Source organism: Monodelphis domestica, chromosome 4 (genome assembly GCF_027887165.1).
Source record: "Monodelphis domestica isolate mMonDom1 chromosome 4, mMonDom1.pri, whole genome shotgun sequence".
In the NCBI taxonomy this organism is placed as follows: Eukaryota; Metazoa; Chordata; class Mammalia; order Didelphimorphia; family Didelphidae; genus Monodelphis; species Monodelphis domestica.
In genome coordinates this window covers 381,041,013-381,055,679 of record NC_077230.1, presented here as the reverse complement: position 1 = coordinate 381,055,679, position 14,667 = coordinate 381,041,013, and the positions used below count along the sequence as shown (strand labels likewise).

The 14,667-nt window shown below is 43.8% G+C and overlaps 1 protein-coding gene across 2 annotated transcripts in view; it reads left to right on the top strand.

The window, feature by feature from the left end:
* The window catches only part of MAN1C1 (mannosidase alpha class 1C member 1), a 352,377-nt gene that overhangs the window by 297,646 nt on the left and 40,064 nt on the right, over positions 1-14,667 (top strand). For both annotated transcript variants that reach the window (XM_056795520.1, XM_056795521.1), the window contains exon 5: positions 2,731-2,825. In XM_056795520.1, coding sequence (XP_056651498.1) covers positions 2,731-2,825 — 95 coding nt within the window. The remainder of the gene's footprint in view (positions 1-2,730; positions 2,826-14,667) is intronic.

Genomic DNA, 14,667 nt, shown 5'->3' with positions numbered 1-14,667 from the left:
CCTACTATGTGCCAGGCACTATGCTAAGTGTTTTACAACTGCTATCTCATTTGATCCATATAGCAATCCTGGGAGATAGGTGCTATTATTATTCCTGTTTTACAGTTGAGGAAACTGAGGCAGACTGAGATTAAGTGACTTGCTAATGATCCCACAGCTAGTAAGTATCTGGGGCCAGATCTTCCTGACACCATTTCTCGCCCTCTATCCACTGAGCCACCTAGCTTCCAGGTTAAGATTAACATTTATAGCCATGTCTCCAAGTTTAGCACTGTTTGTACTCTCCAGGCAGATCCTGGTGTGAGTAGGTGCCAGGAAAAACTGAGTTACAACCCCTGCCCCTTTACAAATAGAAACATTAGACAGGCAACAGGAAGAGACTATTTCTCTTCCATAGACTCATGTTGAAGCCCCAGGGGCTCAGCTGCTTCAAGTCCAATTTAATCCATTGCTGGTTTATTAAGCGCCTACTCTGTGCACTTTGGGGGACATACAAAGATGAAACATGGCAGGGCCCCTGGTTCAGTGGAGCACATAATCTGGTAAGGGGGAAGACATACTTCCTATATTTTGAGAATTTAGCTCTCCTTTCTCCAAGCGGACTGTTACTCCCAATGCATATTGCAGTCCTCATAGATCAAGGCAATTTAGGCAGTGATTTTACAGGCTGCTATAGCTGGGGGAAAAAGTAACCCCTAGGACAAAATTGTAGTGCTGAGCCACCTCTTGGCCCTAAGCTGGCTCCAGTCCATTCTCAAGCCTGTTGTCTCAGTCTTTCCATCTTGGTAAGGGGCATAAGAGTTTGTGCTTTGCTGGCACAACTTTAGAGACTCTGTGCTACATGGAGACATCAGAGAAGAGCATGAATGTCATTGGAGTTCCACATATATAAATGACTCCCAAGTGAAATAGAATGCCCTCAAAGAAGGGAAAGAGATGGTCTGTGTTTAGCAGTCCACCCTTGCTCATAAGCCAAATAAATTAAAAAACATCCTGTTCCCATGCTAATACATTCCAGAACACTGTAGTAGAAAGTGTTGGACTTGGTGTTAGGAGAGACCTGGGCTCAAGTCCAGCTTCAGGGCTGTGTGATTACAAGAGAGTCATTTAATTTCTCTAAGCTTCAGTATTTGCATCTGTTAAATGGAGCTGAAGAGTAGCACCTACTTCACAGGGTTATTGTGAAGATCAACTAGTGGGGGAGAAATCACTGATTCTGGAGTGAGAGAACTTGGGTTCAAATCCTGCTTCTGATATTTGTTGCTTAATTTCTCTGGGTCTCAGTTAGTTTCCTCAATGAAGGAGTCAGACTAGATGGCCTCTGAGATTCCTTTCATATCTGTTCCATTCATGATCTTTGTAAAATGTTTTGCATCAAAAATTGTCAGAAATCAATTGTCGAAAATTGTTCTGTGTGTAATAAAAAAGTCTTAAGTTAAAAAATAAAAGAAAGGAGAATTTTTCATTGACTCTAAAGACTTCCCCTAAATCTGAAAGTGCTAGATAAAGCCTTGAGAAGCTTTCATTGTTAGTAATCTCTTAAAGAATAGGAGAGATGAGAAGCTAAGTAAATGAAATCTCTCCAATTGGCCTCTCAACCAGGCTACCTCATAACTTGTTCTGAGCAGGGCCACCCAATGGAGTAGAAAGGGCACTCACAGTCAGGAGACTTGGGTTGGAATGCTAGCTCAAACCCTTGTTAGCTACCTTACTCCACCCCCTCTAGCCTTAACTTCTGTAGAATGGGAATGTTTTGATTGATTGAATAACAATACTTGTACTACCTGCTTTGGAGGGAGATCTTTGTAAAATGGTTGTAATTTTGAGGAGGGGAGAGGTGTGTGTGACATCCGGAAATGATTAGAAAGTCCCCAGCACAAAGGGGAATCTGGGTGATTCAGTATATAAAGAACCAGGTCTGGAGACAGGAGGTCCTGGGTTCAAGTATGGCCTCAGACACTTTCTAGCTGGGTGATCCTGGGCAAGTCACTTAACCCCCGTTGCCTAACCCTTACTGCTCTTCTGCCTTAGAACCAATACATGGTATTTACTCTAAGAACAACGATAAGGGTTTTATCAAATAAACTAACAAGAAAGTCTCCAGTACATAATCCAGAGTCCCCAAGATTATCCAACTGTTCATTATTTCAGGTTTAGAACATTCCCTTGGCGATGCAGTACAGTATAATGTCCCAGAAAGGCATGGAAAGGGAAAGAGTAATGGACTTGGAGGCATGAATATGTGGCTTCTAATTCTGCTCCTGACATCAGCTGTGAGACTATTGATAAATCACCTAACCTTTCTGAATGTCCATTTCCTGATAAGGAAAAGAAGAAGATAAGCATTTATAGAGCACCTACTATGTGCCAGGCACTACACCAAGAGCTTTACAACTATTATGTCATTTGTAAAATGCTAGGCAGGTAGTACCCACCTCTCAGGGTTCTTGTGAGTCTCAGATGAGCTAATCTACGTAAAGCACTTTGCAAACCCAAAAATTCTACATAAAAACCTGCCATGATTCTTATTATTATTTCCCTGCCATAGGGTGCTGTAGACCACCTGTCTGTAGATAACTGCCATATTTTATCATTCCTTCAAGGGGCTCTTTATCTCTGGCACTCAAAGGCTTAGGAGTAAATTCATTCAGCCTCAGACATATTCCAGACCAGTGAGCTAATCCTGCTAAGTCTATGGTTCAACAAGCCATCTTAAACCTTCTTTTGCAGGTGTTCAGAGAGAAGGTCATCAGACTCGGAGAGAAGCTCTTGCCAGCCTTCAACACCCCCACTGGAATTCCCCGGGGGATGGTGAACTTTGGGAGGTAGGAGCCATCTGCCAGGGCTGGCATTGGCTATCTTCTTCTCCTGGGGTCTGTCCCCCCTCATGCCACAGATCAGAGTTAGCTATAGGGAGAAATGGGCTGAAGCAAAGTGGCTTAGAAGGGTAGTCATGGCTCATCTCTCCCCCTTTCCATGACAGCTAGCAGCCAGCTTCCAAAGTGGAAGTAAGGAGGCCTGTAGTGGACTCGTTTTATTTATTTATTTATTCATTTTCATTTTTAAGCCCTTTCCATCTGATTTAAAATTTATACTGAGTATCGGTTCCAAGGTCAAAGAACAATAAGGGCATAGGCAACCAGGTTAAGTGACTTGCCCAGGGTCACACAGCCTAGGGTCCCATATCTGAGGCTTAATTTGAATCCATCTCCAAGCCTGCCTTTCAATCCAATGAGTCATCTAGCTGCCCCGAGAAACCTTTTTTTAACAAGTCACCCAACCCCAAAGACTAATTCTGTTCTTTCCAGACTAGAAAGGACCCTGGGCCCTCTTGGGTTGGACGGCTTCTCTGCTAATCATTCCATTCAAGTCCATAGAAGTGTATTGAGTGCCTACTCTATGCAGAGTATAGCATTTGAATAGAATAAGTTTACAAATGTTTATTGATGTGAACTGTTCTGGGCACTAAGGGATCCAATCATGCTTAAGAAAGATTGTCTGTATTCAACTGGAAAAAAATAAAATAAAAATGGAAAAAAGAAGATTGTCTACCCCTGGTGAGCCAACAACCTGGGTCATAGACCTCTTTGTACCTTCAGAGCCTCGCACAGTGCCTTGCATCCAGTGGGCGATGCATACATGTCAGTTGGGTGAATGAAAGACATTTGAATCTACTAGGCAAACACAACACAGTACCCATAACTATAATACAACACAGGACAGTCTATGGGTACATAAGAAAGATACAAATAGAAGGACAAGAAGGAAAATAATACCTCTGATGAGCGAGATCAGGGATGGATCCTCAAAGAGGCAGAAGTTGAGTTAAGTATTAAAGACTGGAGATTAAAGAGAAGATGCTAGTGTTGATGTAGCAAAGATAGGAAGGTGGGATACCATAATGGATGGAACCCATCATGAATGGCCAGTGGTTCATTCAGTTTGATTGGAGCAGAGGGAGAGGGAAAAGGAGAAGTGAGACACATTTGGAAAGGTGGAATGGTTCTATATTGTATAGGACTTGGGAATTTGGAAACATGGAAAGGAATATGGACTTTAGCTTGTAGAAAATGAATTTAATGTCCTTTGACTAATGAATGATCAGTTTACTAATTTGCAGATATTAGGGAGTCCCTGAAGATTTTTTAAACCCCTACCTTCTGTCTTGGAGCCAATACTATGTCAATACTATGTATTGGCTCCAAGACAGAAGAGTGGTAAGGGCTAGGCAATGGGGGTGAAGTGACTTGCCCAGGGTCACACAGCTGGGAAGTATCTGAGGTCAGATTTGAACCTAGGACCTCTCATCTCTAGGCTTGGCTCTCCATGCACTGAGCTATCCAGCTGCCCCCAGTCCTTGAAGATTTTAAGAAGGATGGGAGCATGAGCACCTCTGTATCTCTCTGTGCAGAATTCATTGGAACAGTAGAAATTTGGAAGCAGGGGGGACAATTCAGGAGACTCTATTACAGAAATCCAGGCAGAAGTACTTCGACTGGGATGGTAGCCATAGGAATGAGGAGGGAGTTAAGGATTCTAGAGGGACTTATAGAGAAATATTCACTGTTTTAAAAAAAACAGATACATGTTCCTAATGTCTTCTTAATAGCTACCAACATGCCCCATCTTTATCTTTCCACCTCTGCCCCAGGGCTCTATTTCCCCATATGGAGCAGAGGTTCATGGAGCTGTCAAATGCTTGTGGAAAAAGCAGAATTGAAAGTTTGGAGGTACAGAGCCATGGCCCAGAGTCTGTGAGGGCTGCTACTGACACCAGTCCATTGGTTAGGATTTCTCCTGCTGAGAAATCCATTTAATGTCTGTGACTTTGTGATCCCTGGAGAGTTAATGATGCTAATAGTAGCATCAATCTCCAGTTGCCTATCTAATTTGTACCATGGAGACACCCCCAATCCTACCTTTTCTGACTATAGAAAACTGGGGAAGTCCTTTCAACATCTCTATGCCTCAGTTTCCCCACTGCAATATGAGAGATATTCTATTTCTACCAGCCCTGGGTTGTTATGAGGGAAATTCTTTGGGGATCTTAAAGTTCTATAAACAAAAGAGTTGTTGTTTTCCACTGAAACCTTTGGCAGAAATGCTAGATAATGCCAGCCTCTTCTCTTGCTGTGGCCAACAGAGACAAAAGCAGCATCGGGGAAGATGAATTCAACTGTGATGTGTCTGTTGGGCAGGGGGAAGGGGAGGTAGCATTAACATTTCTTACTGTCTGATTTATGATTTCCTTGGTGGGGCCCTCAACTCAATGCAAATCAACAGGCATTTATAAGGCTATGGACAAAGCCCTGTGCTCCATGCTGAGGATACAAAGGTAGATTATAATAATAGAAACTGACATTTATTTAGCATTTCATGGTTTGCAAAGAGCTTTACATATATCATCTCATTTGAGTTTCATAACAATCCTGGCAGCTACTACCATAGCTATTATGAATGCCACTTTACATATGGGGAAACCAAGGCTCACAGAGGTTCAGTAATTTCTCTGTGGACATACAGCTTATAAACATCAGAGATGAATTTTGAACCTAGGGCCACTTGACCTCTGTCCACAGTGCTGAACCGCCTCCCACTATTCTCAAGGAATTCGTAGTCTCATAAGACACAGGTATAAAATGGGCTGATGATAGAATGGATAGAACATTGGACCTAGAATTGGGAAGACCCAGGTGTGAATTTTTCTACACATACTTCTTATCCACTGGACAACCCTGGGCAAATAATTTAATCTCTCTGATCCTCAGTTTTCTCATTTCTAAAATCATTAGGGGGACAGCTAGGTGGCTCAGTGGATTGAGAGCCAGACCTAGAGACAGGAGGTCCTGGGTTCAAATCTGACCTCAGATACTTCCTAGCTATATGACTCTGGACACATCATTTAATCCCCATTGACCAGCCCTTACTGCTCTTTTGCCTTGGAGCCAATATTGATTCTAAGATGGAAGGTAAAGGTTCCAAAAAATAAAAATAAAATTATGAAGTTGGATTTGATGACCTCTGAGGTCCCTTCCTGCTCTAATCCATGAGAGAGAAAGATTACATCTGAGACTTTGCTGGTCTAGAGAATTCTCAGATAAGGAAACATCTTCTATTAATGCAGGTTAGGAATCAGAAAGACTTGGGCTCAAATCTGACCTCTGATACTAGCTGTGTGACCTTGGACAAGTCACTTGACCTCCATTTGCCTGCATTTCTTCCTTTATAAAATAAGGGTAATAATAACACCTACCTCCCAGAGTCATCATTAGGACCAGTGCTTGGCACAAAGTAAGTGCTATATAAATGTTGGCTATTATTATTATTCTCTGTAACTTGTGATCTTAGAGAAGTTCCTAGAATGCTGAGAAGATATGTGATTTGCCCAGCATCACACAGCCCATATGTGTTAAAAGTGACCCTGAACCCAGGTTTTCCTGGCTCTGAGGCCAGCATTCTCTCCACTACCCCAAACTGCCCCTTCCCCTATGAGATGAGGAATTAGGTTAAGTGACTTGTCCAGGTCCCATAGCTATTAAATGTCTGAGGCCAGATTTGAACTCAGGAAGGATTCTTCCTGACTGCAGTGCCGGTGCTCTGTGCACTATAATGCTATCTAGTTCTCCCATGATCTAAAGAAGGAAATGGCAAACCTCTGCAGCATCTTTGCCAGAAAACCCCAAATGGAGTCCCAAAGAGTCAGATGTGACTGAAATGAGTGTGACTCTGTGACATGACAACAAAATGAGGAAGGAGAAGGCGGGTTTAAAGGAAAAGCCTTTAGTAAGCACCTACTTTGTGGCAGGCACCATGCTGGAAGCTGGAGAGGTGAAGACAAAAGTGAAATAGCTTCTGCCCTCAAGGAATTTGCATTCTTGTAAAATATAAGTCAACACATAATCACTGGAGGAGCCAGCAGGCCCAGAAATCTGGGAGTCATCTCTATAGAAATGTTGGTTAAATCCATGGGGATGAGGCTGCCAAGTGAAGAAGAGAGAGGGAAGAGAAGAGGCACCAGGAATGAGCTTTGGGGGACATCCACAGTTTTGGATCAGGATTTGGCTGAAGGTCCAGCAAAGATAACTGAGAAAGTCTGACCAAGACAAATACAGGAAAACAGAGACCAAGATGCAAAGAGATGTCAAGGAGGAGGAGGAGGAAGAGGAAGAAGAGAAGGAAGAGAAGGAGAAAAGGAGGAGAAGGGGGAGGAAGAGGAGGAGAAGGAAAAAAGAAGGAGAAAAGGAGGAGGAGGAGGAAAAAAGGAGGAGGAGGAGAAGGAAGAGGAGGAGAAAGGGAGGAGAAGGAGAAGGAGGAGGAGAAGGAGAAGGAAAAAAGAAGGAGAGAAGGAGAAGGAGGAGAAGGAAGAAAGGAGGAGGAGGAGGAGGAGAAAGAGAAGGAGGAGAGTCACAAGAACTCAGAGAGAAAACATCCAGGAGATGATCAAGTGTCAAATGCTTTAGCAAGGTCAAAAAGGAGAATGACTAAGAAAAGTTCATTATATTTGGCAGCCAAGAGATCACCAGTAGCTTTGAAGAGAGCAGTTTCAATTGAGTGACAAAGTTGGAATTCAGGCCCCAAAGTAAAAAAGGAGGAAATTATCATCACTAGTTGCTGGATGTAAAGGGCAATGGGGAAGGTAACCTGGAGGAAATGACCTAGGAATTGGGATTTAAGTGATGGGAATGATTTCAACAGGCAGAAGACTGACATTCTAGGCATTGGCAACAAGGCACTGAGAAGAGACAAGTGCAGAAATGTGCAGAGTGTATTCAAAAGAGACAGTTGGATTGTAGCCTAGAGAAAGAATGAGGCAAGATTGGAAGGTTGTGGAGAACACTGAATGTTGAGCCAATGAACCTGGACTTTTGTTTGGTGAGCAATAGAGAACTACTACTACAGAGTTTGGGGTCGAGGATTAGCATGGCCAGATCCACACATGAACAAGATTATTCAGGCAGTGGTAGGCTGAAGAGGTGTCCCTGCGTGTGGCCTGAACCAGCTTCAGATGTCATAGGGAAATATACAACACTGAAAATGTTCATTTGTGGGTTTTCTTAGTCAATATGTGGCCTGCAGGGATCCATTTCTATTTGAGTTTGACAACACTGATATACAGGATGGGTCGTCATGGGAAGAAAGTGAAGGTAGGAAGACTTAATAGGAAGGTGATCAGTCCAGTCCAGATGGGTAATGAGTCCTTGGACTAATATAGGAACTGTGAGAATAGGGAGGGAAGAAATGAATTCAAAAGTTGCCACAGAGGGGCAGCTGGGTGACTCAATAAAATAGTCAGGTCTGGAGATGGGAAGTCCTGGGTACAAATTTGGCCTCAGACATTTCCCAGCTGTGTGACCCTGGGCAAGTCCCTTAACCCCCATTGCCTAAGCCCTTACTAGACCTTCTTCCTTAGAACTGATATACACAGGACTGATTCTAAGACAGAAGGTAGAATTTTTTTAAAGAAACAGTAGGACTTGATAACTGTGTAGATGTGAGAGGCAATAAAGGCAACGCCAGGGGTTCTCCAGATAAACCCAAGCCATCATTCCTGGGGCTTCCCCAGAGATCCCTTCTCCTTGAGCACCAAGCCTAAGGAAACCCATCTAAAAAGACCACTCAGGAGGCAGGTGGAGCAACCCTTCAGCCTACTTTGCTGGCCTTCATGCTCTGGAGGGTTCCGGTGCCCCGGCCTGACCAGTAAGATACATCTCTCATGCCTCATTGCTGTGAGCCTGACTAATGGCCCTCTGGCTATGGCTCATCCATCCACCTGGGTCCTCTACCTGCCTCCCTCCCCAGGCCTTAATCTCTAAGAGATCAGATGGGTCCATTTTTGCTGTCAGCTCCTCCATATCTCAAAAAATACTTGTTTAATACAGACCCTAACTGACATTTCTGATAAAGAAAGAAAATTTATTTTTGGCACTCTCCATCTTCTGAGGTGCAGTGGGGGCGGAAGGGGATTATGTATACATATGTATGTGTATGCAGATTTTTTGGCAGAAATTCCTCTTTCTTTAATGGGCAAGATATTCAGCTGTTCAAAATGCTTCCTCCTGCCACCCTGCCAAGTGTCAGAGATGCCTCCTACAGTGGGCAGAAGAAGCCCAGGCTCTGCTCTTCAAAGAGAAAACCTGATGGATTTCAACACACATGACTAGCATCCACCTAGGTGGGCCCAGTCAAGACAGAGAATGATCAGCAAAGTCCTGGCAGGAGGGAACTGGAATTTGGAGTGAGGCTGAGTAGCTAACTGTGCTGGGACCCCACAGCTGCTGATGGAAGGAGGTCTTGTGTGGTGATCATAAAAGAACCATAGAGTTCTAAATTGAGAAGAGCCTTTAGAATTGGCTATCTCAGAGCTGGGAAGGGTCTTAGAAGACAGCCAATTTGAGCTGAGAGGGCTCTTAGAGCACAGAATGTCAGGGCTCAATGGGCTCTTAGAACCCACAATGTCAGAGTTGGGAAGAATCTTAGAACCCAGAATGTCAGAGCTTGGAGGAAGCTTAGAACAGAGAATGTCGGAGCTGGGAGGAATCTTAGAACCTAGGATGTCAGAGCTGGGAGAGACCTTAGAACAGAGAATGTCAGAGCTGGGAGAGACCTTAGAACAGAGAATGTCAGAGCTTGGAGGAAGCTTAGAACAGAGAATGTCAGAGCTGGGAGGAATCTTAGAACCCAGAATGTCAGAGCTAGGAAGGGGTCTTTAGGACACCAAAAGTCAGAGGTAAAGAAAGGGTCTTCAAACATAGAACATCAGAACAGGGATGGCCCATTGAACATAGAATGTCAGAGCTAGGAAGACCCTTACAATATATGTCACAGTTGGAAGAGATCTTAGAAACCAGAATGTCAGAGTTGAGAGGGACTGAGAACCTCAAATATCAAAGCTGGGAGGGAATTCAAAGATTATCAAGGCCATCTTTCCCATTTTATAGGAGAGGAAATTGAGGCTCAGAAAAGGGGGATGCATTCTCCAAAACCCCCAGAAAGCTCAGGAGAGGCCTGGAAACTGAAGTCCAGTCTCGTAACTCCCAGTCAGGTGTGCTTCCTGCTCTAGCACTCCAATTCCCAAAGGAAGCTCATTTCTGTCATCATTTCTTGTCACCAAGGGAACCAGGAGTGAATCAATGACAGCCTATATATAATAGAATAAATATAGAGTGACTGATGACAATAATTTCCTCTGAGGAGAGTACTAGCGTACAGGCCAGTAGTTTCCTGTGATAGGGAAGAAAAGAAGAAAGGAAGGAAAGAAGAGAGGGAGGGACGGAAGCATCTATCCTTTACTTTGTGCCAGGCACTGTGCTAAGCATTTTATAAATATTATCTCATTTGAGGCTCAAAACAACCCTGAGAGTTAGATGCTATTGTTATTCTTATTTTACAGTTAAGGAAACTGAGTCAGCCACAGTTCGAATGACTTGCCCAGGATTACATGGCTAATAAGTATCCAAAGTCAGATTGGAACCCAATCCTCTGACTACAGCCTCAGCCTTTATAAAATCAGCTGCAACATCTCACCACCTTAGAACAAAGAGCTTTCCATTTGGAGTCAGAGATGGGTTCAAATCCCATACCTGAAGGGCCTTGGACAAGTCAGTTTCCCTTTCTAGACTTCTATTTTCTGGCCGGTAGGACAAGAGGGTTACCACACACACACACCAGGTTGGGGAGGGGAAGAGCTGAGCAGCTCTTCTATGTCAGTACAACAAGGGAAAGCCACTTTTCCCCGAGTGGTACATAAAATACTGCTGGGGCAGCTAGATGACACAATGGATGGTGTTCCTCAGTTCAAATCTGGTCTCAGATACTTCCTAGCTGTGTGACCCAGAGAAAGTCACTTTCACCCTCTTTGCCTCAGTTTCCTCATCTATAAAATGAGCTGAAGGGCATGGCACAATACTCCAGTATCTTTGCCACAAAAAAAACAACAAAAAAACCCAAATGTGGTCACAGAGTTGGAACATGACTGTAAAATAACTGAACAACACTTGAAATTTCCAGCCCTCACCCCTCTGTGTGTGGGAGAAGACTCTTCTGAGAGAGGGTAGGGTTTGGGGGGAAAGGGAGTTGGGGGGGCTATCAGGAGCAGTCACTGTGCTCGTCACTAACTCCTGGAATACAAGCCATGAATTGTACTTAGGCAAACAATTGAGTTACCAGAAAATAATAGATACAATATTGAAAGAAAAGGAGAAGGAGGAAGAGGAGGGGGAGGAGAAGGAGAAGGAGAAGAATTATTCCCATTCCTGTAGATCTTTAAAATTTACAGAAATACCTTCCTTACAATTCTGAGGTAGGTAAGGAAGGTATTACTTTGCCCATTTAATAGATAAAGAAGATGTGGCAGCTAGGTGACTCAAGGGGTTGACAGCCCGGCCTAGAGACAAGAGTTCCTGGGTTCAAATCTGGCCTCAGACACTTCCTAGCTGTATGACCCTGGACAAGTCACTTAACCTCCATTGCCTAGCCCTTACCACTCTAATTCTAAAAATAAAAAATAGAGGGAAACAGAGAAAGAAATGGAATCTCAAAGAGATGAAATGACCTGCCCAAGGTCACACAAGGAATAGCATCAAAGCTGGGGTCTTAAATCCAATTCTCTAATCCCAAGCTCAAAGCTACTATTATTATTATTATTATCATTATTGTTGTTATTGTTATTATTATTATTATTCCCAAGCTGCTAAAGAAGTCGGGAAGACCAAGCCCTCTCCTATTTCCCTATTTGAACACCCACCATAGCAGTTACCTTTGTGGCAAAGTCAGGGCTCCTTCTTGGGAACAGCTTATGTTTGGGTTGGGGGCTGTGTGCAACTTCCATGCCACAGGGACATCAAAACCAAAGGCTGCTTGGCTGTCTTTTACTTTGAAATTTCCTCAGGATCCTCATTACCACAGGCAACATCAATTATTCACTCAAGGCTCCCTGACCCGTTTGGCTCCAGCTGAAATCTGAAGGCAGAATCCCCATTAGCAGGCTGCCCTGCTGGGAGCTTAGCAAGGAGGGTCTTCTTTGGACTGGGGGTGGTGTGGTGGGGAGGGGAGAGCTCCATTCCCTGTTTCTCCCCCCCTTCAAATACTGAATGGAGCAGGTGTCAAACCCCAGGCTGGGACCACTTTGCCCCTTCCCCCCTCCCCTAGGGGGCTAAACAGCTCCAGACATGGGAAGAGGAGCCACAGAGGGACAGAATGTATAAATGGAAGGGAGCTTATAGGATGCAGCAGACCCCACATATGGTCTTCTAACTTCTGCCTTGAAGATATTCAGGGAGGAGGGAAACCACCACCTCCCAAGGCAAACCATTACCTTTTTTTTAACCCTTACTTTCTTAGTATCAAGTCTGAAGGAAGAGCAGTAAGGGCTAGGCAAAGGGGGTGTAAGTGACTTGCCCAGGGTCACACATCCAGGAAGTGTCTGAGGCCAGATTTTAATCCAGGACTTCCCAATTCCAAGCCTGGAGCTCTCTCCATTGTGCTACTCAGCCCATTGCCTTTTGGGTCACCTCTGATTGTTATGATGTTTCTCCTGATGTCAAGTCTAAATTTGCCCCTTTGTAGCTTTTCTCCCCATTGTTCTGTCCAAGGATGATCTCTCATCCACAAGACAGCCCTTGAAGAGAGAGAATATTTGTGTGACTCCCTCCCCTCACACTCTCACAGGCAGGGGACCTGGGCTCATCCACTGATTATTGTTGACCAGCTGGGGGACGGTGGGTGGTGGAGGTGTACAGGGAAGGCTAACATCTCTGGTATGAGGGCTTGCTGGGCCCTTTTCAGGGCTCCTCATCCATCTTTGGGGTCTACCTCTCACCCCACTCTCACCTGTGGCTCCAGAAAGCTCATGTAATAGCTTACATCCTGGTAAACCATCTCAGCAGGTGGAGGGCAACTTACAAGCTACCAACCCATTAGGGAGACAGGGAGTTTTCCATCCCAGGCATGTGAAAACTTCCCCAGATGAAATGGGTCAATGAAAACAGTTTGTTCCAATGGCCCTTAGGCATTGTGGAGTGCTTAGAGCTCAGTCAGACATCAGAGAAGACAAGGTCATCTACTGTGTCCTTGGCCATGTAATGGTTAGAATGGGTGGTCACCAAAATTATAATTAACCCTCAAATCACAAAACTGTTAATAGCTAGGTTTATTGATAAGAAAAAGAAAATAGAAGAGAAATATAAAGGAAGTGAAGAATGTCCTAGCCTAATAATCCAGACCCTAATGACTCAGTGTCTATCTCTGAACCTCAGCCTTAGAAAAGAACCCCCCCAAGCTTCCTGCTGGGTCTCATCTTATAAATCCTTACTATACCCACTAGCTCTCTTACATCACTCCCCAGATACCAATCACAATTCCTCAATTAGCCTGGCACCACCCAGGGGGGTTGCCTGTGGGATCAATTCCCTGGTTGCTGATGGACCAAAATTCAAAACAAATGAAAGGGAAGTCCAAATATCTGATTGATCAAATTAAAATACAAATTTCCTTCTCACAATCCCCCCTGTGATTCTATTGGGAGATGAGCATGTTGAAATCTCCTCAATTGAGGGCCTTGCGATATTAACATATCTAGTCTACCCAATGAATCATTTCAAATAACCAATGTATATCTCTAAGGAGTCTCCCACTAAAGGTGTATAAAACATTGCCCTTTCTAAGGGGAAATTACAGAAACTTGGGAACAAGAGGGAAATAAAAAAGAAAGAAAACAAAAAATAATTGGTAGACACATTGACAAAAATAAAGCCAATTAGGGGGCATTCCCCTTTGGCATAAGAATTTACTTGTAGAATAAATGTGTTCAACCCCCTACAGCTCAGTTCATTCTGGATCTCTTGCTACAGCATGTGGTTTCCACAGGCATCTCTATGGCACCCTCTTAAAAAAAATTCACCTTCTTGGTTCAAGGTACTGGGGAGTCTCTTCTCCAAAAATTCCTCCAAAAGGTTTTCAAACTCTGGATTTTAGGACAACCATACAATTAAAGCCATACAGCCCTTGCCAGTCATCCTGACTTTTGTCTTGCCATTGGACTTGGTTGATTTGGGAAGAGAGAAGAGAGAATGAGACTGATGGCTACTTACAACTCTGCCTCTCTTAAACCCAATTTGTGCTGACATCAAAAGATATCACTGGTTGGTATCATTTTTGTCCTCTTTGAGAACAAAGGACAACAACCAACTGGCTGTGGGTGATTGACATTCTCTCTTGTGTGTGCCTCTGTTTCTCCATGGATAAAAATGAGGGAAGTAGACTTACATGACTCTTCTAGCTAGGACAGTCCATTGAATGACAAATCATCCTTGCTTTGTACCAGGCTCTGGGAATTCAAAGGGAAAAAAGGGGTTTTTACAGGATGGGAGAAGATATGGATATAATTGTAAGCAGCAGAAAGAAGAATCAGTAGACAAAGAAATTAAAGATTAAATAAAGAGTGGGGTTGATTGAGGGGGAAGTCTGCTGAAGAAGACAAAAGAGAAGCGAATCAAGGATACATGTAGAGGGGTTGGAAGGGTTTGCCTTATTGAGAAGAAGGAGCGAAGGGGGAAATAGTGGAGGAAGGTGCCTGAGTGATGGGAGATGAGGAGGAGGAGGAGGAGGAGGAGAGAAAAGGGAGCTCTCAGCAGAACATTCTCTTTTTTTAATGAAGTAGGAGGTGAGCTC